Source organism: Barbus barbus (assembly GCF_936440315.1).
Source record: "Barbus barbus genome assembly, chromosome: 25".
In the NCBI taxonomy this organism is placed as follows: Eukaryota; Metazoa; Chordata; class Actinopteri; order Cypriniformes; family Cyprinidae; genus Barbus; species Barbus barbus.
Genome location: NC_136753.1, coordinates 11,483,043 through 11,509,792, shown reverse-complemented (window position 1 = coordinate 11,509,792; position 26,750 = coordinate 11,483,043). Strand labels below are relative to the sequence as shown.

At 40.2% G+C, this 26,750-nt stretch overlaps 2 protein-coding genes across 6 annotated transcripts in view; one reads left to right on the top strand and one right to left on the bottom strand.

Annotated features, from left to right (window-relative positions):
- Positions 1 to 4,885, bottom strand: part of nol11 (nucleolar protein 11) — a 54,881-nt gene extending 49,996 nt beyond the window's left edge. Inside the window, exons 1-3 of one of the 2 annotated variants that reach the window (XM_079378057.1) lie at positions 4,714 to 4,885; positions 4,373 to 4,486; positions 4,229 to 4,285 (exon numbers count right to left, since the gene is read on the bottom strand). In XM_079378057.1, the coding sequence (XP_079234183.1) occupies positions 4,229 to 4,285; positions 4,373 to 4,486; positions 4,714 to 4,860 (318 nt within the window). In that variant the 5' untranslated portion in view covers positions 4,861 to 4,885. The remainder of the gene's footprint in view (positions 1 to 4,228; positions 4,286 to 4,372; positions 4,487 to 4,713) is intronic. The other variant, XM_079378058.1, reaches the window with a different exon arrangement.
- A 19,130-nt stretch (positions 4,886 to 24,015) lies between these two features.
- LOC306844454 (SEC14-like protein 1) overlaps positions 24,016 to 26,750 on the top strand; it is a 146,508-nt gene continuing 143,773 nt past the window's right edge. For all 4 annotated transcript variants that reach the window (XM_079376602.1, XM_079376603.1, XM_079376604.1 and 1 more), the window contains exons 1-2: positions 24,016 to 24,439; positions 25,004 to 25,093. In XM_079376602.1, coding sequence (XP_079232728.1) covers positions 25,031 to 25,093 — 63 coding nt within the window. In that variant the 5' untranslated portion in view covers positions 24,016 to 24,439; positions 25,004 to 25,030. The remainder of the gene's footprint in view (positions 24,440 to 25,003; positions 25,094 to 26,750) is intronic.

Genomic DNA, 26,750 nt, shown 5'->3' with positions numbered 1-26,750 from the left:
ATGACAGCTTTCCTAAAAAATGTATATCCTATTCCTAAAATAAGAAATATCCCAACAAATACAGAGATATGAATTTTTGCTCATATCGCCCATCCCCGACGCAGTTATAATTTTCAGGTCCAGCGCCATGTTATTTAAATAGCAAATGCACATCTGTTCACCCATGGCAAGCTGCAGGGCTCTCAAGATTTCAAAATCCCTGATAGCCCTTTGGGCAGGTACTCCTCAGATTTTGGTAGCCAGAAAATTAATTTAACTAGCCCCAAAAAAACACATTTATTTATTTTTTTATATATATATATATATATATATATATATAGAGAGAGAGAGAGAGAAAATCAGATAGGAGTTGAAATGTTAATCAAAAACATTTTTAATACACAAATATCACGGAAGAAATTTTATTTCACTACTTACAGGGTATCTGCAGAATTTTTAAAAATCAATTTAAGGCAGTTTATTACCCTTTTTAAGAGCTGCACAATTAAAATGAACAGCGCATAAGTGGGGTAGCACAATGTATATGGTAACATATTAAGCCATAAAATGCCATGATTTACAGTTCAGACAGAGGGGTTCACAAACTTAATTTTTAAGAAAAGGGACGAGTCAAGCTTATAGGCCTGGTTTCACAGACAAGGCTTAGACCAAGCCAGAATTAGGCCATAGTTTAATTAGGACATTGGAGTCATTTTTTTTTTTTATAAATGTGCCTTAGAAAAAAACATTACTGGTGTTTTTCTTGAGACAAAAGGGTCTCAAGCCCTTTTTTTTATTATTTAAAGGTGCTGCAAGTAAGTTTTTGACTCTACTAAAGCATAAAAATACCATAATATGTTTGCAGATGTTTAAGAAATATACTAAATTAACATTTATCTGAAAAGCTTAATGTTATATACCAAGTTAACAGTTTATCTGAAAAACAATGCTACAGTCAATTATTCTCCTTTGAAAATGTGCGTTCCGGGCCAGATTGTCAGTCTCTGTTTGTCCCACTGCCAGTTTACCCAATTGTATTTTGGCACCCCAGGTTGCCAGTTGGCGGAACACGCAGTGCATTTAATTTCATTCATCGTCATGTGCGGTCGTTCCTGTTGGTGTCTTTAATCTGGCAACCTGCATGTGCCTCAAGTCTGAGGAGGAAGGGCCGGGTGAAAAAAACCCTCTCCAATATTTTTTCAGTCCTACATACAGCACCTTTAAAAATTAGTCAGTACAAGTTTCTTTCAGTTGAAACGGGTCAGAATTACACCTTAGTCAGGGAGTAGGCATAATTTAAAACAAATACTACTGTCTGAATTGCTAAGATTTTTACAAGGCACATTAGCTTCTTTCACGTTTACGGGTGCACTCACACTAGGTCTTTTGAACCATGCCGGAGCACGTTTGACCCCCAAAGCCCAGTTCGTTTGACTAGTGTGATCTCTCGGGCATTTTGCGACCAATTTTTCTGCCTGTGCGACAATTTTGTGTGCGGCCACACTGGTGCAACCACCGCATTGTTCAATTCATAAGCACTGCCATTTTTGTTGTATATGCGAAACATCAAACGGTAGATGAAACTGAAAGCATAACAAAACCGCGCTACTTGTTTGAAAGAGTGTAGAGCCTGGTTTATACTCGCCACATCAGCAGGAGCGCAAAGGTGCACGTAGCAAAAATGATGCGGATATTGAGGAAAAGATGGGTGGTTTTCATGCTCATGTAAATTAAAAGACCGCTTCTTAAACCAGAGACGGTGAATATGTTGGTATTCTTGTGGGTGAAAAAAACATGCAAGCGCAGTCAATGACAGCAAGTTTAGTTTCACGTTTCTTTTTGTTTTCATTTTGAAAAGCTTGTTATCTTTGCTGTTTACCTCACGTTATGCTACGGAGGCTCTTTTATTTATTTATTTATTTGATTCCTCAGTGTTTGCTAAACGTTCTGTAATTTATTAGTAGGTATTAGGGGTTGCACCTACTAATCGACTAGTCGACTTCAGTGCTCTGCCATGACGCTTTAAGCTTGATGTCGACTAGTCGCTGGTCCCATAGAGGGCACAACAGGATAAGAAATTATGGTCCGTTTCCAAACAAATGACAAATAAATGCATACTCCAAAAGCCCTCCACAAGACATGTGCGATTACTGGATGCTCAAAATTGAACGGGAGAATGCACATTTTAAACAGCTTATTGTACAGGTAAATTAATCGCCATTCTAATCTAATGCGCACTGCTACACTGTAATGCACACACATAGGCTTCAGACAGTAGCACGTACATCACACGCGCACAGAATCATTCAGCGCGGAAATGTATTGTCAACATTGTTCTGTGGTTTCTCAAAATAGCTTAGAAACTGAAAATTTCTAGCATACATTTCTTAACTAAATCCCACAGCTTCCCTACTAGTAGAGAGACGCTGCCAGGTAGAATTAATTGACAAGCAATCACTCTCTCACTAATCCATTCATATGAATGTAATCTTTACTGTGCAACTTTATCTGTATCTGATTTAGAACGAGGATAAATCTGTGAGAAATATAACGACCCAAAGACAAAAGAACTGATCAAAATGAGCTGCTATAGGAGCAATAGCCATGTGGGCAGTGCTGTGTCATATGCCAGCTTTGCACAAGATGTTTGAGTCACAACTCCAGGCTTATTTATTCATTAATGACGTCATCAGCGTCGAGTCGACTTCGACTCTACTTTCATCACATAAAAGTCGACTTTAAAAAAAATCAAGGGCCGCATGTATAAAGCCGGTCAGAGCAAAATTTTAGTCCTAAGTGTCAAAATTCTAAGAATGACGTAATTTTACTCATTCCTAGACTTAAGAATAAGATTGATTCATAAAGGTAAGACTAGGTGTCAGCTAAATTATTTAAGAGTGCTGGAGAGGTCTCCTAGCCTTGTTAGGAATAACAAGATGGCAGCAAAGAGGAGGAGACAAACACTTTCTAGCGAAGATATGGCATATTGGAGTTATATGATGATATGGAATTGATAAAGCGATACAAACTTGATTGTCAAGATCAAAAAGTTTTTTTTTTGGTTTTTTTTGTAACTGACAAATTTAATTACTTCTTCCACTGAACAATTCAATGCACTAACTGCAGAAATTATAGTAATTACATTTTTTGGGGGGCTGGAAAATTGGAAAAATGCAGCAATGCACCGGTGATAACACTGTAAGCAGGATACTGTGTACCTTATGGCAGTTTGACTATCCAACTGACCACCAAACCAAAAACAAGCCACTTTTATGAGGATTGTGGGCTTTCTTAAGAGTTATTGGAGCTATTGATGGAACTCATGTTCACATCATTGCACCAACTGTAAATGAGGAGACATACCAATAGAAAGTATCAGTAATAATTTTGCACAATGCAAAGCATTTTTTAATAAATAGATTTAAATATTAAAATATTTTGGTGTCTTAAATGATTTTATTGAAGTTACATTAAATGATTTTAGTGTTGCTGTGACTTCACATGAGCAGGCTCACTATTGGCTGATTCAGAAGTCGAGGTTGGCCATTTTGTGTTGACATCATTGTAGTCCTTAGTTCACAACACTTAAGTGTCACCTCAATCAACACATAAGAATCAGTCTTAGACTTTACTGAAAGTTGCTTTAGTTTCTTTATAAAAGTCTCCTACTCTTAGAAAAGTCCTACTTTTTACAAAGAATGTTTTGACACCCAAGTCAAAGCTTAAGACTATCTTAAGAGCATTTCTGAGAAGTTTTATACATACTTCTCAGAAATGAGAAGTATGCCCATAAGTCATTCAACCCCTAGCAGGTATATAATACAGCTTGTGGTGTTGCCATGCCTTATCTCATTCGTTTTTGCTAATAAATGTTTTGTATGCTAGTTTGTCAATGTCTCTTACTGTTTTATTGTTGTGCTTTTTAATTAAGAATAACAATAACAAACACTCTTGTTACCATATAACTATAAATTATGATAAAAGAGCATCAGCAAGCAATGATAAATCCCATGTAGCAAAAAACAAAAAGGCGACCAAATCATGTGCTCGTGCAACCAACTGAGATAGTTAGTCGCAATAGAGCGACCAGTTGGAAGGAGTCTGGAGCCCTGAAATAATTGTAAAATAATTGAGACTCAAAACCACATTGTAGGTTTAGACAACAAGCTTCTGCTGATTGACAAGTAACCAATTCAAGTGCAGCAACCATTCATCAAATTCAAACATTATGAAATTTATCTTTACTTACTGTTGCTTTAAAAGCCTTTTCCAAGTTGACATCATCTTCTTTCCAAACTCTGACGACCTACAACACAAAAATCATGCCTAAATCAAGTTCTTAACATGTGAAACTGAATCAGTCTCATGGGGAACATCATGTCTGTCTTCTTACCTTGTCATCTGTAACGACCACATATTCCTGGGACTGCGTGTTAAACACAGCGGGGCAAGAGATTTTCTGTCCCTGTTTTACTGACCAACTGCCCGTAGGCCTCTGATCAGACACCTATTCATCAGAAAACGGTTAAACAGTAATACAAATAACTGTAAATTTCGCACGAAATAACATGTACAGAAATAACATGTTGATTAATAGCATATGATGCTGCTGGAGAAATTCCTGGAGTGTAACTGTGTGATTTAGCACTTTAGTTTAAAGTTACACGCTGTAGCACCGCGTGCGACAGTTTCCCATTAGACAGTCAGATAGTATTTATATGTAACTCACTTTACCTTATAAACGGTAATAAATCTCGAAGAGTCAGTGACGAGGACATGGTCGATATCTCTACCCTGTTCAACTCCCAGAATCCCTATATTAGAGGAATTTTGCACTGCTCCAACTCCACACAACGTGTATCCTTCGTACAGCGCTGCCATGTTTCTCCGTGATTTCTTCTATCGCGAGACTCGTCCCACTGTAAAACCAGAACGAGAGAATTTTTTTACACAATCTTTACAACACTGCCTCACTGTGGTTTGGAGTTTATAATGATCTTAAAGGCATAGCTCGACAGCCCGTGGAGCGAAATAATGTCAATGTTGGCATAGTTTTTTTCTAGTGGTTTTCCAAACTTACTAGCTATTCAACATATCATGGGCCACATTTTGTTCCTGAGAAATTACGTTCAGTTGCAAATGACCACTGAAATGTATAACACTACAGGTCATTATAAAATATTTAGCTGTGTGTAAACTTTAAACTGTGTTTTTTATGAAAACATGCAGTCTATTAAGACAAGAAGGGTAGCTTCTTATCACATAGTTATAATAAATGTGGTGCAGGGGTGTATAAGACTAATGGAAAAGATAAATAAGCAAATAAATATATATATATATCGGTTTAAATATTTATTAACATCAGTAAATATGCTACTGTAAGGCGGAGCAGAAAAAAAATCACTTTGTCTCAGGCCCGGCGTCAAGGGGGGCTTCCAAACCCCCGCCCCCATGACGTGAACTGTAGTGATCCAGGCAAATGCGAATATTGTGACTGTACTGTCAAGAGCTGGGTTACACAAAAACTACTCAAACATTAAAATATGTTTAAATAAATATTTAAATAAAATAACTATTATTTTTTAGAGTAGCCTACAATGAGCACGCTATAAAAGCAACTGGGGCAAGCTGGTAATCACTTAAGTTGGCCGACTACAGCATTTTGGGAGACATAACACTTGAACAGGAAAATAAATTATATATATATATATATATATATATATATATATATATATATATATATATATATATATATCAATTTTCTTATGAAATATTATATATTGTTATGAACATCTCGCCAATTATTACTCCCATTATGACAATTCTTTTTTCAACATGCTGTCCCAACAGCAACACATTAATATGCAAATTAGATACAGTATAGATACACTGTGTTTAATGGGAAAACCAGTTTATGGAAATTTTTACACACATACTACATAAAACAAAATGGTATATCAAATCATTTTGTTATATATTTTATAACAACGTTGAGAATCATCCTTAAAGTTTAGAAGAAAAAAATCCTGAAACCTAAAAATGTATTGGTGATTTAAAAAAAAAAAAAATCCCGTTGTTGTTGTAATGACATGAAAAAATGCTAAATTCACAAAGCTTTTTTGGGGGGGTCTCAGGAGGACATAGCGGACACATCACACGCTTTTGACGTGCCATTTTGAGAACACTACAGAAAGAGCACGTTGTTTTCGCCTGTGTGGATACTTCAAAAGACGTTTGCTCTGCCTGTTTGGTTTACCTGTTTACACGTTCAGAACGTGCGTTTTGTCCGACCCCAAACGCACGTATTCGACGCCCATTTCCTATTATGATAAACGCATGTCAAAAACGCGCGTTTTTGGTGACTCCAAAGCCCGCGTCAAAAACGCGCGTTTTATAGGAAATCACAGGTCGAGGACGCGCGTTTTGATACACAAACGTTCGCCATAATCCCAAAGCGCGCTAAGAACGCGCGTTTTTTTGGCTTTCCATACTCATAATGGAAGTGCGACGCGCTCGTTTTTTCCAGGCGCGTCCGCGCCGCATCGAGATAAAACCATCTCAACTTTTCAGAATGCCGCAAGCGCACCGCAGGTCATGTGACAAGAACCAACCAATAAGCTTCCTCACCTTTTCCGTTACTTTAAAACCTCAGCAGAAAAATGGAGGAGCAGCTCATCATTGCGGTCCAGGGATTTCCTGAACTTTATGATTTGTCAAGCCCTCATTATTTTGACACAAATAAGAGGAACAATGCATGGAGATGCATAGGCTTGGAGCTTGGAATAACTGGTAAGCAGCTGATGGTTGCTTAGCAACGACAGACGCCTCCGGAGCGCAACCGCCCGAGCGCTTTGGAAAAAGGAGAAAGCGGCGCGCCTAGCGTTTTCCACGCGTTTTTAGGCGTGATATGTGAACGGCCCCTTATGCGGTTCTGCATGCGCTGTAATTGAAAAACATCGCCTAATATCGGGCGGTTTCCCTTATTTACTAGCCTGTGGAAAAGCGGCGCTCGCGCTAACGCCAATTCCGTCCATGTTTTGACTTCAAATAAATCAGTTTTGGTAAATACAAACAACGTGATTATTTTTCATGAGTCCAACATCCAGCTGCTCAAGAGACGTGATCAGTAATGGAAGTCGTCTTTCAATGCTATCATGAAGGTGATGTTAATTATTAAACCAAACAAAATCAAAACTTTCAAAACATGCACCAATATGATTCTTTTATTGAGTGACAGGCAGTGGGTTTAATTGGTGACATTATTAATAGATTTACTATCAGGCGTCTTCTTGTCATCTCCGCGACCTGCTTCCTTTGGTGTTTTTACACAGAGATAAGGCAAAAAAAAACACACTGAATTGTCCAGTTTTCTCTCAGAACGATGATCGGAGTTATTTTTGCAATTCTCGATGCAGAATGAATGACAAACAACAGTGGTTACATTTTCAACAATCATGACAGAAAATCTAAATAATGCCCTGAACTCAACAGCGGAATGGCAGCGCGATCCTCTCAAAATGGCGAATAAACAAAGAAGTTTCCCAGAAGTTCAAATTGAGCTTTATTGTCATTCCGCTACATGTGGGGACATACAGTGGAACGAAATGTCGTGTCTCGCAGGACCACGGTGCTACATAAATACAGACATACAACAATGAAGTAAAAAAACACTATAAACCTATACACTACTAACCTACTGACAGATTTAACTATAAGTATACTATATATATATATAAGTATTTACCCTATACAAACTAAAAGAATAAAGGATAAAAAATACAACTATACGAATGCTTCACATAAATATTACCCCAAACTAAAAAATAGAAGATAAAAAATACAAACTATACGAATGCTAAACTAAAAAATACAAACTATACGAATGCAATCTATTGCTATTTGCACTTAGTGTAAATAGAATCCATCGCTATTTGCACTTAGTGTAAATAGCATCTGTCACTAAAAAAATATGCTATTTGCACTTGGTGTAAATAGCATCTAATTGCTATTTACACTGAGTGTAAATAGCATCTATTGCTATTTGCACTTAGTGTAAATAGAATCCATCGCTATTTGCACTTGGTGTAAATAGCATCTGTCACTAAAAACATATGCTATTTGCACTTAGTGTAAATAGCCGCTGCCTACTTTTTATATGCACTTTCATGAGATGGGGTTGTCTTTTCACGCATTTTCATATATACTAATATAGGCCTCTCTCTCTCTCTCTCTCTCTCTCTCTCTATCTCTCTCTATATATATATATATATATATATATATATATATGTCACGGTTTGGTTTCTGTTTAGTTCCTGTTTGTCCTTATTTGGTCGGTTTCCTGTCATTAGTTAATCATCGTTTATTCCATTCACCTGTTTTGTATTAATCATCTTGTTTGCTCCTTTGTTTCTGTTTTCTTTATAAGCATTCACTTTGGTGATTATGTTTGTCCAGTCTTAAAGTAAACTAACGTTATATCATTTGGTAACCTTTGTTGGAAACGTTTATTCTCTGCTCTTCATTAAATCTTCAATTCGTCAAATTCCCGAGTCCTGTGTTCCCTCAGAGGGACGTTACGTTACAGAAGACTGGACCTAAACTGAAGATGAGGATGCTGCAGTTAGTTCCGCGCAACGTTGGCATGGGGAACATCAACCAACCGCCGCGGCGTTGTTTGTACCGCCGGCCATGGCGATGATTGTGCCGCTACAATGATTGTGCCCCCAAGAGTCTGCGCTTCCAGAGCGCCCTCCTATGTCTCCACTGGTCCCGTCCAGCTCCGTGCTGCCCGAGCGCCCCCAAGAGTCTGCGCTTCCAGAGCGCCCTCCTATGTCTCCGCTGGTCCCATCCAGCTCCGCGCTTCCAGAGCGCCCCCAAGAGTCCGCGCTTCCAGAGAGCCCCCAAGAGCCCGCTTCTCCTAAATTGTTCCCAGAGGGGAACCTCCCTATGAAAATGTTTTTGGGGGGGCCATATAGTCATGGCCTGTGTGGCCAGGCCAAGGGCCAAGGCCACAGAGCTCCTTGATCTGCCATGGCCTCCTGGAAAAATAATATGGCCATGGCTCCCCGAGTCTCCTGTCCCGCCATGGCCTCCCGAGTCTCTTGATCCACCCTGGAGGCTTCCCTTGTCTCCTCCCTATCCTGGCCCTGCTCCAGCCTCCAGGGCGATATCGGTCACGGTTTGGTTTCTGTTTAGTTCCTGTTTGTCCTTATTTGGTCGGTTTCCTGTCATTAGTTAATCATCGTTTATTCCATTCACCGAGCGCCCCCAAGAGTCCACGCTTCCAGAGAGCCCTCCTATGTCTCCGCTGGTCCCATCCAGCTCCGCGCTTCCAGAGCGCCCCCAAGAGCCCGCGCTTCCAGAGAGCCCCCAAGAGCCCGCTTCTCCTAAATTGTTCCCAGAGGGGAACCTCCCTAAGAAAATGTTTATGGGGGGGCCATATAGTCATGACCTGTGTGGCCAGGCCAAGGGCCAAGGCCACAGAGCTCCTTGATCCGCCATGGCCTCCCGAGTCTCTTGATCCACCCTGGAGGCTTCCCTTGTCTCCTCCCTATCCTGGCCCTGCTCCAGCCTCCAGGGCGATATCGGTCACGGTTTGGTTTCTGTTTAGTTCCTGTTTGTCCTTATTTGGTCGGTTTCCTGTCATTAGTTAATCATCGTTTATTCCATTCACCTGTTTTGTATTAATCATCTTGTTTGCTCCTTTGTTTCCGCTTTCTTTATAAGCATTCAGTTTGGTGATTAGGTTTGTCCAGTCTTAAAGTAAACTTGCGTTATATCATTTGGTAACCTTTGTTGGAAACGTTTATTCTCTGCTCTTCATTAAATCTTCAATTCCATTATATATATATATATATACTGTATATATATAAAGTGCCCTCCAAAAGTATTGGAACAGTAAAAACAAAATTAATCTGTCAAGACATTTACAAATAGGATTAAAAGATGAATATGAGACAAAACTACAGAATGTCCCATTTTATTATTGGGTGATTCAACACATAGTTCACGAGTTCACACTTACATATATTTAGCACGAGTAAGGTAATGCGTATTTGGCGAGTATAGTAATGCGTAGTTGGCGTGCTGTCCTGGGGAAGGGCTCCGGGCTCAGGAATGACCCGAACCCAGAGTACCCCCCATAGTGTGGTGAGAACTCTAGTGATACCTCTTGAGTGGAGAAGGGGTGGTTGGAGGGATGCTGATTAACCATCAAATGAATAGAGGTATGTCAGCTGTATTTATATCCGTGGGTTGATTAACTTGAGTGCGAACCTCCTGTGTTATTAGGCTAAGTATCTGACGCGCTCCTCCCGAACTTTGTTAATAGAACATCCTATGTTTTACCAGCTAAGAAGATCAGCCCTTTTAGAGTTTCATCTCGCTATCTGATGTGAGCATAAGTATTGGAACAGTTGCCTCACAGGTCTTTCTAAGTGATCAGCTGTGTCCTGTTGCATTAATTCTTCAGATATTAAAAGCAGGGAATGTGTCGTATCTGTTATATCCATTACTTCTGCATTCTGAATCTTGCATTCGATGATGACACACACAAACCAGGATGAAAAAGAGGGAGCTGACTTTGAAAAGCAAGCAATTTGGATGCTAAACCTGCTGGGCCTTAACAATTCCCTCTGTAACTGGATCCTGGACTTTCTAACTGGAAGACCTCAGTCAGTCCGTGTCGGCAACAACACCTCGAGCACTACAACACTGAGCACAGGTGCCCCACAAGGCTGTGTGCTCAGCCCGCTGCTCTTCACACTGCTGACCCACGACTGCACTGCCAAGTTCAGCTCCAACCACATCATCAAGTTTGCTGATGACACAACAGTGGTAGGTCTCATCAGCAACAACGATGAAACGCACTACAGAGAGGAAGTGGCACAGTTGGCTGAATGGTGTGGCACAAACAATCTGTCCCTCAATGTGGAGAAGACAAAGGAGGTTGTGATGGACTTCAGGAGAAACTCCGTTGACCACCCCCCACTGACCATCGACAGCTCGACTGTGGAGAGAGTCAGCAGCACTAAATTCCTGGGGGTGCACATCACAGAGGATCTCACCTGGACCACCAACACCATGTCACTCTCCAAAAAGGCACAACAGCGCCTACACTTTCTCCGCCGGCTGAAAAGAGCAAGTCTCCCTCCACCCATCCTCACCACATTCTACAGAGGCACCATTGAGAGTGTGCTGACCAGCTGCATCACTGTCTGGTACGGGAACTGCAGTGCTGCTGACCGCAAGACCCTCCAGCGGACAGTGAACACAGCTGCAAAGATCATCGGTGCCCCTCTCCCCTCCATCCTGGACATCTTCCTTACACGATGCTCCAGCAAAACCAACAGCATCGTGAAGGACTCCACCCATCCCTCCCACAGTCTCTTCCAGCTCCTACCATCAGGAAGACGGTACCGGAGCATCAGAGCCCGCTCCGCCAGACTGCTCAACAGCTTTTTCCCCCAGGCTGTGAGAGCCCTGAACTCAAACCACCCCGCCCCCCTCTGAAACCCCATGCAAACCCCTACCTCCTGAACATGGACCACCCCCCACCCCAAACCTTACCACACCAAAGAAAAACTGTATGGAACTTTAATTAATTATTTTTTTTTATTTATTTTATTCTTATTTTTCTTTACACTATGGACACTCTCCTCTATGTGCACTATGGACACTTTACACTATGGACACTCACACTCTACACTATGTGCACTATGGACACTTACACTTTACACTATGTGCACTATGGACACTTACACACACTGCTGCGTGTGCACAATCTCACAAAAAACTCAGCAATATATGTATGTTTACATGCTCATGCACTACAAATCATCCTGCACTGTTCCCCAACCAGCTGCTGACTCAAATGTCTCTCTTTGCACATGTACAGTATTTGTGAAGCATTCGTATAGTTTGTATTTTTTTATCTTCTATTTTTTAGTTTGTATAGGGTAATATTTATGTGAAGCATTCGTATAGTTGTATTTTTTATCCTTTTAGTTTGTATAGGGTAAATACTTATATATAGTATACTTATAGTTAAATCTGTTAGTAGTGTATAGGTTTATAGTGTTTTTTTTTACTTCATTGTTGTAATGTCTGTATTTATGTAGCACCGTGGTCCTGCGAGACACGACATTTCGTTCCACTGCATGTCCCCACATGTAGCGGAATGACAATAAAGCTCAACTTGAACTTGAACTTGAACTTGAACTTAAAAGAAAAGAGGAAGTCAATTAGAGCTATAGCAAAAACAAAGGGCATGGAGAAATCAAGAGTTTGGAAACCACCAGCGACACCAGCAACCAACAACTACCTGATCGGCTGAGAAAACAACAGTAGTTGATGACAGACAAATCATAAAAGCTGTGAAAATGAACCCTAAAAGACGTGTCTGTAAAATCACCAACAACTTCCAGAAAGCTGGGGTGATGCTCTGCTCTACTGTCCTCAGGAGGCTTTGACACATAATTACAGATGCTTCACAGCAAGATGCAAACTTCTGACCAGCACTAAAAATAGAAAGGCAAGATTAGAGTTTGCAAAAAAATCACAAAGGTGAGCCAGAAGAGTTTTGGAACTGTTTATGGACTGATGAGACAAAGATGAACCTTTATCTAAGTGATGGGAAAGCAAAAATGTGGAGAAAAAAGGGAACTGCAAATGATCCAAAGCATACAGCCTCATCTGTAAAGCATGGTGGAGATGGTCTCATGGCATGGGCATGCATGGTTGTCTCTGGAACAGACCCTCTCAGCTTTACTGATGACTTAATGTATGACGACAGTAGCAGAATGAATTTGGAAGGGTACAAAACCATCTTGCCTATCAATATTCAAGAAAATGCCACCAGATTCATTGGGAAGTGCTTCATATTGCATCAGGACAATGACCCAAAACACCCTGCCAGTTCAGTCAAGGAATTTATAAGGGCAAAGAAATGGAAAGTCTTAGATTGCCCAAGTCAATCTTTTTTTTATTTTTATTTTTTTTTTTATTGTTTATTGTCAAGTATGGTGACCCATACTCGAAATTGGTGCTCTGCGTTTAACCCATCCAAGTGCACACACACAGCAGTGAGTAGTGAACAAATGCACACACACACACACACACACCGTGAACACACACCCGGAGCAGTGGGCAGCCATGCTGCAGCGCCCGGGGAGCAGTTGAGGGTTCGGTGCCTTGCTCAAGGGCACCTCAGTCGTGGTATTGAGGGTGGAGAGAGCGCTGGACATTCCCTCCCCCCACCTACAATCCCTGCCGGCCGGGGGCTCGAACTCGCAACCTTTTGATTACGAGTCCGACTCTCTAACCATTAGGCCACGACTTCCGACTTTTTTTTCTCAAAATTTAAATCCGATTGAACATGAATTTCACCAGCTGAAGAGGAGAGTAAATGCAGAAACTCCCCAAAACAAGCAACAATTTGGATTGGCTGCATTAAAGGCTGGGAAAAGTATTTCAAAGGATGAGACCAAGAGTCTGGTGATGTCTATGGGTCACAGACTCACTGCTGTGATTGTGCGTAAGGGATCTGCAACTAAATAATAGCTTTTAATCTTTTATATCTGCCTTATGTTCAACTGTCCCAATACCTATGCTTACATTAATGAGAGGGATGAACTCTAAAAGTGCTGGGCCCGTATTCATAAAGATTCTAAGAATACTCTCAGAAAACTCTTAATTTAGCTTAAAAACTTTTACGTAGGAGTCTTAGCTTAAGAGCGATTCGGGACCGACCTGAGAGCAACTCTGAGTAAGGAAAAGACAAAAACTTTCATCTTAGTGAGGAGGCGGGGTTGACCCCGTTGCTATTATGACACAATCTTTTGAAGACTGTGATTGGTTGGTTGTCAAGAAGGAAATAAAAGAGTGCTTTTAAGAGTAGGGTATATTATAAGCCTTCACTTTGAAATTACAGGCGGAATTTGTCCTCTCGCTCTTTCACACACACACACACACACATACACACACACACACACACACACACACACACACACATTATATATGTATATATATATATTCTTAATTTTTTATTTACCATGCTGTCATACTTACAGAGCCGGCGCCAGGGCACCTCCATCGGGGGGCATTTAAATTTCTAGGGGGGGCACAAATCACGTTGTGTGTGTGTGTGTGTGTCGGGGGGGTGGGGGGCTGCAGTCTGTGATCTCTTGCAGTTGCTGACGCTCGCTAAAGCGTGCAATCGCATTATGTGCGCTGTTTTATCGGTACTTTCGCTTTCAAAATCGATCGCGTTCAGCAAGGAGGGGAGAGGATGGAAGGTGAGGGGGCACAGTAACTCGTTTGGGCGCCTTGGCGCCGGCCCTGCATATTTACTGTGTTTAATAGGAAATGAACAGAGACATATAAGCCTAATAAGTGCTGTAACAGACCCAAATCATCACTGCTGCATAGTTGCATTTTTCCAGTTGCCAAATATTTTAATGTAGTGATCTCTGGCGCTATGGCAATTCTGTGCGGTGTCTGAGATGTTAGCATGTCTTTAATAAGATCAGTCACAAACATGATCCCTGCACGAACTAATGTGTAGTGTCTTATTAACTCACTGGCATGCATTGTGTGCAACACATTTCTTCTCCCTCTTCATTTTCGTCCATTTTCTCCGCTGTTAAAGAAACTCTTAAGCCCCTTAAAAGTCCTCGTCCATACTCCTAACAAGTTTGACCTTAAGACCTCTTTTAAGGGTTAAGATGCTTTCTGAATTACTTTTTTCTTTACAAGGATTTTTTCTTTAATTTTAAGAGTAAACGCCCACATTTCTAAGAATTTTCTTAGAATTTTGTCACTAGGAGCTACTTTTTGCAGTAAAATTCTTCATGAATACGGGCCCTGTTCTTTTTATTTGGTAAAACATGTATGTGTTGAAACGGCTAATAAAAACAAAATGTTACCCCTTTTTACCTTTCTATGTTCTATGTTCAGTCTATGTCTATGTCAGTCTATGTTCTTCAGACTCATTCAGGTGATCTCAAAAGATTTTTCCATTTTCCTATAGGTTTATTCTTGTTATCTTTTGAGTAACAGTCAACAATTTTTAGACATTAAAGAAATCATTAACAGGAAAAAAATAAAAATAAAACCTCACTAACCTCATTTCTGTGATGCTTTTTTTAGGTTATCATTCTGAATGTTTGTTCCGTATTGCACCTCTAACACTGTTGAAATTTTACCACTGTACAGTCACCTTAGCTGTATAGGTAATTTAAACTTAAATTACATTAGACTTAAAAACACGAGTTGAACCTTGTATAGCCTAACTGCAATAGATAAAGTAAACATCACTGTGTGGGTGTGCACATCACTGAGGACCTCTCCTGGACTAACAACACTGTAGCACTGGCCAAGAAAGCACAGCAGCGTCTCTACTTCCTCCGCAAACTCAGAAGAGCCAGAGCCCCGGCCCCCATCATGTGCACCTTCTACAGAGGCACCATCGAGAGCATCCTGACTAGCTGCATCACTGTGTGGTATGGCGCTTGCAACGCATCCTGCCGCAAGTCACTTCAGCGCATAGTGAGAGCAGCTGAGAAGATCGTTGGTGTCTCTCTCCCCTCCCTCCAGGACATCTACAGCACCCATCTCACCCGCAAAGCCCTCCGCATTGCAGGCGATCCCACCCACCCGACACACAGCTTCTTCAGTCTGCTGCCATCAGGGAGGAGACTGCGGAGTCTCCAGGCGAGGACCAGCAGACTGAAGGACAGCTTCATACATCAGGCTGTCAGGAAGCTGAACTCCCTCCCGTCCTTGCCCCCCCTCCCCTCTTTCACCCCCATTTAACACAGCAACACACTAGGAACTCTGACTCTGTGACAACCCCCCCACCGACCAACAAACTGTGACCGGCACCTGTCACTTGTGCAGCATTGGCTGATCACTACCCATCCAACATTGACTGCAAATTACCTCTTCGGATAGTCTGACAAAAACTATCCGAACAGTCACTTCGACTTGTCACTTTAACAGACTGATAAGCTCTTCTTGCACTACACTCATAACAAAACAAAACATCTGCACAGTTTTGTTTTTGTTTTTGTACATTCAACTGGTTTGCACTCCATCTATTCTGCCATGTGCCTTATGCACTTGATCTATCTCTCTTGTTTTTATTTTCTACAATGTCCTCAGACTGATAAGCTCTTTTGCACTACAAATATATCTACACAGTGTTGTTTATTTAACTGGTTTTGCACTCTATCTGCCATGCGCCTTATGCCACTTTATCGATCTAATTATTTTTTTCTACAATATCCTCATTTGTATAATTGTTTAGTTGTATGTACATATGTTTAAACTGTATTTATCTGTATCTGAACGTGTTTAATGTTAACTGTATGCACCAAGGGTCTGAGAGTAATGCAATTTCAATTCTCTGTATGTATGTACTGTACATGTGGAAGAATTGACAATAAAGCTGACTTGAACTTGAACTTGAACTAAACAATGCTGCAATGTTTTAAGGCCCAATTATAGGCTATAGACAGTTTCATTGGGTGCACGCGCCTGGCCCGAAGTTAACTTCCAGTTTGTGTTTGTCTATTGGTCAGGGCCCGTATTCACAGAACATTTTATCTTATCACTAAGATTTCTCTTAAATAGCAGTAAAAGTTTTTAGCTAAGAGTTTTCTCTTAAAACCTACTCACAAAGCTGCTGAGACAAACTTTTACTAAGGAATAGAGAGAAGTCTTAAGGAGGGGTTGACTTCGTTGCTATGGATCATGTCAGCATGCTTAACTATTCACACAGTGATTGGCTGATAGGAGAGGGGAGGGGTCTCTGTCAGAGATTTAGTCATAGAAATATTGTAGAGCGCAATATTGTGTTGCCATATCCAAATAAAGGTTTTAAAAATAATGTTAATTGCCACATTCAAATAAAGATTTTAACATGCAGGCTAAGTGTCACTAAACAAATATATGTTCAGCTAACGGTCAGTCTCTTACATGTATGCTTCTTGTAGAGGATGCATATAAACCGCCTTTTAATTAACAGAGTAGAATAATCATGGCTGATAGTAAGACATGCAAACGTAAAAGAAAACCAAACTGGACTCAAGAACATTGTTACTTCTTGCCCAACTGGTTAATGAAAAGGATATAATCAAAGGAACATTTGGAGTTGGGATAACCTCCAAACCTTAAAGGTGATACCATTTTAAAGGCTCATTATCGTCAAATGTTTCTAAAATGTTTATATTCTGAGGCAGATTGCCAGCAACAGCCATTTTAGGATAGCTGCGAGTTGGTCTTAATGACTTAGGAATTCACTACTCCTAACGTTTCACAGATGTAGGACCTAGTTTTAGCGCTAAAACGCTTTGTGAAATATTCTTAGAGCAAAAATTTAGGAGTCCTAAAATTAGGACTGACACGCCCACTATTTTTAAGATTTTCTCCTAAATCAGTGCTACTTTTAGCCTTAAGTGTCTTTTAACAGGTGTGGTTCCTGCTTATTTGAAAGTGGCTACTGTCACACCCCACCTCAAGATGCTGCCTCTAGGCTCCATTTTTAGGAAACACGGGATGTCATTTCACTTCTATGCTGATGACACCCAAATTTAAACAATCCTATGGCCATGAATGCTCTGTTGTCTTGTTTAGATGAAGTTAAATCTTGGTTATTTCAAAATTTCTTATCTCTAAATGAAGAAAAAACTGAGGTGATAGTTTTCGGTCCATCAGATAATATGAAGGACTCTGATTTTGACCTAGGACCTTTATCTGCTTTTAGGTCCTCACAGGTACGGAACCTGGGTGTTTTGTTGGATGACACGCTAAAATTTGATAAACAAATTTCCACCGTTCTGTGATGCGCGTTCGCGACGTCACGTAATACGCAATGACGTTGAAAAGGTCACGGTTGACTTAGGCGGAAGTACCGAGTCAGTGTTTACAAATGTGCGGAAGGAGGACCATATACACATATTCAAATGTCTTTGCGTCAGTTTATCGTTTAAAATGCCCATTTCGTGTGCGTATCCTGGGTGTTTTAATATTAAAAAGCCTACTGACTCGGTACTTCCGCCTACCTCAACCGTGACCTTTTCCACGTAATTGCGTATTACGTGACGTCACGAACGCGCATCACAGAACAGCATAGATATACTGTCAATATATACATCTATGACAGAACAGAGCAAGGCGAGCATTTGTGCTTATAAAACTTAAACCTTTTTATTTATTTTTGAAATGACCGATCGTTTCGCTAGATAACACCCTCATTCATCGTCTGGTATCGTTTAAAGCCCTTTGAATCAGAATCACACATGGCCCCCAGATAATACTAATCCCGTGCGAATAGGGCTTTATTTACGCAGCAAACATTTTGCTTGTTATCAAAAAAAATCTACTATAGAGGGACTGAATGGGTGTCCCTTATTTAGCCTCGCTGAAGGTGGCAACCCTAGTGGAACGAGAACAGAAAAAATAGTTTGAATGGGTTAGAAATAATACATAGAAGGGAAGTCTGATTGAGTCTAAGGCCGTGTGTCCACCAAAGTGTTTATAGCCAGCTGAAAATGCCAGGCACTCTGCTGAAAAAGCTCAGTTGTGAGCGCAGCGTTTTTTTCTGCTGAGATGCTGCGGTTGCAATGATACGGAATATCCGTTGAAGTAATGGCAGACACATAGCTAATGAAATCCCAAACATTACATTTCATAACAATATTATGGTAGTCCGCCTGGCAATTCGATCTAGTAAAGAGATAAATACTCGGAGACAAGCAAAGTACTTCTCCATTGTTGTTCAGCCGTAGTACAGTCGGTAATCCCGCCCCTCCCCTCCGAGAGTTGAACATTCTTCAACTCTCGGCGCCGAGAAAAATAAAAACGTCTGAACGCTCAGCGGTTGGCATGCTCCTGGGCTGCGTCCGAAATCGCATACTTCCCTACTATATAGTATGCGAAAAACAGTATGCGAGGCGAGTAGTATGTCCGAATTCATAGTATTCTAAAAACAGTAGGCGAGAATTACCCGGATGACCTACTACTTCCGCCCGAATTCTGTAGTAGGCATTGTCACTAAGGCTGCGTCCGAAATCGCATACTACTTGTGTAGGTACTACATTTGAATTCAAACGTACTTCACGACCGTTAAAAAAGTACGTTCTATATAGTATGAATTTGAGTAGTATGAATGGAATTCGGACGTACTACATCCGCCATGTTCATGTTGTCACGTGTCATGTGTCGTCACAACAGCGCGAAAATTTAAAGAGCCCACTCTTCAGCAATGTTGCATTGCTCATAATTCTTACCGTTTTCATCGCCGTTTTAACGTTGATTGGATCAACAGCTCAGAGGAGGCATAGGTCAGCTTCTCGCAGATCATGCCTTCGTCCACAGCTTATAAAATATTTATCATATAATGCAAGTATAATTACCAATTTAGCTTGCAAGTTTTACCTCAGAATAAAAAGACACGTCTAAGAACACCGTGACAAAGGCTGATTTGGAGCAACGAAATAAAGTAATTTATTGTTATGAATGAATACATATAAAAATACACAGGACAAACAAAAGACGCATGAATCAATGAATAAACTTGAATGAATGCATACACATACATACATATATATAGAGAGAGAGAATGAATAGAAACAAAAACCTTTTACAGCCGATTCACGAAGTAATCTCATCGATTTACAACGTTTAAACTTTAATAAAGCATCAGTTTACTTTGATTATTTTAAACAAGTGCAGTTTAACCACAATAAACAACGTTTGTCCCTGAGGTACTTGCACTTGAAAACAGCCGCGTCGCCGCCTTCCGCCATTTTTCGAATATGACGCCTCCTCTCGCGTGGCCTCATGGGATAGTAAAGTGTCCATAGGCTTGTTTGAGATGAGCAAAATCTGCGCAGAACCGATCAGCGCGAGATGCATGCCGGTTAGAAATGTGTCCGAGTGCGGTCCGCCTTGCTCTGATGTCATGCTGAGGTATGTTAAAAATCTCTCGCGAGCGCAAGGCGCCCGTGTCGGATTCGCTGCAGTCGAGCGCAGTTGCTCTCCACCAACTGCGCTGATCAAAAGCATCATGGGAAACGACTTGCTGACGACACAGCTTAATGCTCATTGGCTGCGAATGTCATCTGATATTTTTTCTCCTTAATCCTAAGAAGGCCATTAGCTATAGCCTAATACTATTTACTTTTTCTATAGTAATTTATTTGTAATTAGGACATGTGCTTTATTTATTTACCCTTTTATTTTTATTTTCTTGGTTTGAAGTCCTGTTTGTTGTAATTTTCTCTTTATGTATTGTATGCTGGTGTTAATTTTGTACATTTACATTTTTGTACAACATTATTCCATTAAATAAATTAGTCAATCCATCAATACATGCATGCATAGGCTACATCTAATGTGATGGTTTTGCAATTTGGCCTCATGTTTGTGTGTTTTTATCTGAGATCTTTATCTGGGTATGTCTTATTTCAGGAGTGCAGTAAACAAAGCCCACACATGCATGCTAATTTCTTAATTTAAAATGTGTTTTTGTTTCATATTAATTTTGAATAATAATTTGCTGTACACACTTTTCCTAATCATTAAACGTGAAATTCAAATTTACATTAAGGTGACAAACAATTGTGTAATATATTTATATGGAATATGTTTCATGTAAAAAAGGTATAGTTCACCCAAATATTTTTTTTGGGGGGTAAACTGCCCCTTAAGTAGGATACACATAATTAGGTTAATCAGCTGTGCCATATCCCACTCTGAAATGTTTAACCATAATTAGGGATAACAGTGTAAATTTAGTGCAGCATCTGTGTGCTCCTCATTTCTCATTATGGCTTTGATTATAAAAGGCATCCACAAAGTGCGATAAAGAACGCGAACGCGAACGCGATCTCTTCCATTGCTGACGTTTGCAGTCCAACAACACAACGAGATTCAGGAAGTGTCCGGCTTGCCTGCACTTTTTTCACTCCTCCCCTCACTGCAGCCGCCTACTCTCGACTAAATTACAGGCGAGGCAAGGCTCATCTCAAACAAGCCTCATCGTATGCCTACTACAGAATTCGGGCGGAAGTAGTAGGTCATCCGGGTACTTCTCGCCTACTGTTTTTCGAATACTATGAATTCGGACATACTACTCGCCTCGCATACTGTTTTTCGCATACTATATAGTAGGGAAGTATGCGATTTCGGACGCAGCCTAAGAATCCATATCACCAGACTGTCGTAAAAACGTTCACTGTGACAGGAAGTAGACGTATTTCCGCGCATGCGCAGTACAAATGTGTTTCCGGTACAGATCGAGTAGTGACAGGCATACGATGGACACTTTACTATCCCATGAGGCCACGGGAGAGGCGTCATATTCGAAAAATGGCGGAAAGCGGCGACGCGGCTGTTTTCAAGTACAAGTACCTCAAGGGAAAACGTTGTCATTGTGGTTAAATTGCACTTGTTTAAAATAATCAAAGTAAACGTCTGACTTATGAAAGTTTAACCTTTGTAAATCGATGAGATGACTTCATGAACATGGCGGATGTAGTATGTCCGAATTCTATTCATACTACCCTCATTCATACTATATAGAACGTACATTTTTAACGGTCGAGAAGTACGTTTGAATTCAAATGTAGTACCTACACAAGTAGTATGCGATTTCGGACGCAGCCCTGGCGTTTTAAAAAACGCAGCGCTCCCATTTAGAGCAATTTAAAAAATACGCCAGCCTCGGGAAAAATGCTTTTGTTTTGGACACACGGCCTAATGGGCTTCAGTATGTTTAGATTTGAATTTTGACAGTTGGAGTTTGAATAGTTTTGGCTCATCTGAAAATTCCATCAATGTAAGTCTATGGCCACATACACACTGCAGCTAAATTCGGTTTTCAGTTCACCTTTTCCACAACCGCATTAACTCCCAAAAAATACAGGTAGTGACAACCGCATTTAGAGAAATTCTATGCAGTGTGTACAGAACCAAACTGAACAACTAATTGTTAATGACGTATTTGAACGTGCATCAGTGTGTTCGTCTGTGTGTGAGATGCAAGAAAATAACCGTGAAACAAGTCTTAGCATGCGCTCATGAGCCGTGTGGTAAAGTGACAGTGATCTTAATAGAAAGAAAAAAAACAAAGGACAAGCACAAAAAACATTAAAACACCCAAATGTTTTTTTTTTATAACACCAATATATATATATATATATATATATATATATATATATATAGTGGCGGGAGGAGCAAACGACAGACACAGTGGGTGTGGCGTCAAGCCTCGGAGAGGTTTTTATTAAACAAAAAGGTAAAAAAAGTGTCCAAGGGGAAAAGTGTCCAAATAAACAGGGAATCTGGTGTCCTCGTTGTGCTGCGGGGCTTGTGCAGGAAGGTAGTGTTCAGAAGGGAAGGGTCCAGGGAAGGGGCGGAGTCCGGTAGCCGCACGCGCTCCCCTCCCGGGGCCGGAGGGGCTTCGTCCATCTCCTGGGTTCCCGGCGCTTCTGGGGGATTCGGCGGCCCGGCATCCTGGCCCGTCAGCCGCCTAACGGGTGCGGCAGTCCTCCTCGACGCTCCCTTCCTGGACCCACGAGGACACCAGCGTGCATGCACGGGGTAGAGACCGGTCTCCCGAGGAGAGGCGCGCTCGGCGTTTAAACAGCGGCGGTGATGAGGCTCTATTCACATCAGGTGCGCCTCATTACACGCCGCCAGCCCTAGGTGTTCAGCGCCCCTCCTCTCTCACACACCCACTCCCGTCGGGAGCCTGGTGAAGGGCGGCGAATACGGGACGGGGTGGTGATGATGGACAGGGGGGAGGCAGCCGACTCGTCACAATATATATATATATATATATATATATATATATATATATATATATATATATATCTCATATCCGTGACAGACCACTATATTAACTTCATGAAGTGCTTATCTTTATGAGATAAGACCAAACAACATGCCTAAAAGTGCTTGTAAATATGAGGACATGGCAACACTGCAAGACAGTGCGCTCTAAAGCAGCCTCCCGAGCATAAACACAACACAGCACGTCTATCAGGGATAGTTTAGTTAAAATCGACGGACAAAAAAAGTATTTAGTCAAAAAACAGCACATAACAAACGGATGAACTTTTATTCACTCCCGCAAGTGAATAATATTCACTCCTGCAAGACGACAGAATGTTGCTATGGTTACAAATACTGGAATGAGTGCTGTTCTGTACACACATGGAATGTGTCATTGATTCCATGTGTGTCATAACATCACTTGACTCCATGTAAATATAAATACACCTATAAGCTTTTCGTATTTTTTTCTACTTCATATTGCTCCTAAATACCCTGTACAACTTTTTTGCACATTCCTGTTATATTACTATTTATGTCAACAACATACTAACCTGCACATTTATATTTATATTTTTTTATCTTTTATTTTATTCTTTTATTTTTTTCTACTTTTGTTTTTCTTAATATTTGTATTCTATACAATTGCACTGTCCTTGGAGTGGACCTGACTTACATTTCACTGCTGATTATACTCTGTATAATTGTGTATGTGACGAATTAAATAATCTTGAATCTTGAATGATAATTATGGGACTCACTCCCGGTTGTCACTCCTGAAACTTGCAGTGTGTATGTGGCCTGTGAGATTTTTATGATTTTTAATCTTCAGTTTTATGAAAACCATAAGTCGGATCAGTTAGAAAAGATCTAGCACACTGTATGTCAGATCAGTCTGAAGAGCTGGGCTGAATTTGGTGGTTGTAGATTGAAAGCTCTAGGAGGAGGAGCGTTCAGAAATTTAGTCTCACAAGAATAATGATAATATTATTTTTCAAGCCAACCTAATAATAAGCTTAAGTAGCAGATCAGTAGGTTGGCTTTCTCAAGCCAACCTAATAAATAATAGTACTTAATGGAAAATATACTAGTATCTAAAAACAATCTCTAGTAGCATGAAAATAGATACTAGTATGGTTTATAGATTAAATGTTAAAACGGCTTGCCATATTGGTGTCGTTATCAGAGCCATTTAATGATTTAATGGGTTGCTTTGCCATGACAACGTATGCACTCTGCTAGGCATGAATGTTTTCAAGGTTTGCGGATGTGAATTTTCTTGTGGTGTTTCTTTATCGGTCAGTCGCATGGTGGCGATGACAACTAACAGCAAACTAGACTGTTCGGAAAAATACTGAGACGAGGAGGAGGAGCAGTATTTTTCTCTTCACTGCAGCCAGTTCAGTGTATGATGGGGCAGATTCAGCAGCGGATCCGTGACTGCGGACGTTGTCTAATCGGAAGCACTGCTCGACTTTGATTCAGAGAGATCATCTTAGTCATGGATATTTCAGAACCCACCAATCCTAACATCTAGAACCTACAGAACATCTATCACATCCATAAGGACTGCTTTATTTTCTACGAATTATCTGTTTTCAGTTCCTCATAGTTTGTTTCAGTAAGTACATTTACAAAGTACACAGACAAAAAAACCTTCAACTACTGCTACAGAATGTGCCTGAAATTAGATATTGATTGAAGAGTGTAAAAATGATTAATGTATCATTTTCAGCCGGCAGATCACAGCTAAACTCGCTAATTCTGTTTGCTAAAACAGTTAGCACGTTAGCCGTCACAAATAATAACCATTTATGAATATATGTGCCTTGTTTTAATAACGATATATACAATTATAGAGGTATTAAATTAACACACGTTTAAGGATGAAAAGAAAAAGGAGTTTTGTGTTTGAGTTTAAAGTGAGGGACGTTAAGAGATGGTATTGGGTGTGCTAACCGGCTAATTGCGTTAGCTACAGAGTTGAGACCTGTTATTCATATTATAAAACATTTAAATGTGGAGAAATAAGCAGACATTACGTTTATTTAGAGAGACAGTTCTATGCCGGATTTTATTACATGTGTTATGTAATATTACTATTTCTGAGAAATCAGGCCAAATCTGCTGGGTTTATTACAAAAGATGGAATGTTTGATTGCTTTCCTGGATTTTGTATTTTTAGGTTCTCGGCACTGTTTTTGGCTCCACCATGGTGCAGAAGTATCAGTCCCCAGTGAGGGTGTACAAACATCCTTTTGAACTGGTCATGGCAGTAAGTGTGAACCACAGTCTTAACACTCAATAGCATATTCTGTTGTGACAGTCTATACACATAAATGTGGAAGGAGTTTGTGTTCTGTTTTACAAAGGTTACTATACAGGGGCTTGCAGTAGTCCATTTGCAGGTTTAAAGATGAATAACATTCCTATGTTTAGTAAGTGCATATTTTTCAATGTATGTAATAGCCTATGTAACGGTACAGTACAGTTTGTCACCCTGTAGGCATGTAGAGACCTGTGGATAGCTCTCATTTGCAATATGCAACAGCAGGGCATCGTGGACCAGTTTCCATTACACTCATTATGGTTTGCTAATTCACCCAGGGCTCAACATTAAGGATTTTTTCTACTGGCCCGGTTGGGCCAGTGGTTCAAATTTTTATTGCCCTGCCAACATTTAAAAAAAAAATGAAATAGTTGCTGTTATCATTGTTTTTGATCAATGTTATCTTGTTTTCCAATAAATAAGCTTACATGACACCAATATTATATTTTAGATGCCAAATAAATTGTACTATTCTCAATTTCAACTTAACCGCTCGTTATAAATAAATATAATGTTCAAACATTTTTAAAGATAAGTGAACTGCCAGTAAATAAGGGCACATGAAAAAAATACAAGTAATAGCACAATTAAATATAGGCCTATAGCACAAAGATAGAAATTAAAGGACGCTTTAGGTTTTTGTTTTTAGATGTTCAGGTTCAGAAATTGAAAAATCACATAAAATAACATATGCATATTCTTCACTCTGTACCTTTTTTTCATAGCCATTTGTGATTAGAGGCAACCACTGCATTTTAATCATGAATCGATCAAAACAAAAATGTGCAATCTTTGATTTATATTAGACTGTATAATTTCAAAATCTGAAGCAAAAACAGAATGGTCTGACTTTAGCTTTGTAAAATTATGCTGCATAAAACATTGCACAAAACAGAAAAAGCAGACGGGCTGAGTGAGACACAATTGCACTGTCTGGCGCTTAACAGCAATAATACAGTGTTTCCTTGGTTACCACTGTTAAACACAGCAGCACTGCACGTATTAACACTAATTTAAACAGATTTTCGTCCTATATTTCGCGCATCGTGAACAGTGATCTTGTTTTGTCTGCTACAGTATTTTTTCCTCTTTGCGTCCGTCTTCAATGTCTCTGTTAACAGCTGTTTACAGACTAATTATAATAATAATGTAATATTTCCACACAAATGGCATTTTGGAAAATGATTGCAGTGTGCAAGTGTGCAATCATTATGTGCAAGCACGGAACAGAAGATAGCCTGAAATAAAATAAAAAATGTCCGGTCGATCGGTGCATCTGTACTCCACTGTATAAATTAAATATAGATTAATCATTGTTAAATCTACAAAGTTTCTTGGCAAGACGGATATTTTGACATAGGCTACTTTTGTATGTATTCACCCATTCAGGCGGCTCACATGTCAGAGACGTGGCTGTCTGTGCTTGCGCTGTTCACACAGAACACAGCGCAAGAGTAGTGAGGAGTTGTCTTTCGCACCTGAATGCTTTTTAATCACTTGCACTTTTAAATTAACAAGGCTTAAAAACACATGCAAATGATAAACTTTCATGACGACGCTGCAGTGGCCCGATCGGGCTAGTGACAAATCTGTCTGCTGTCCC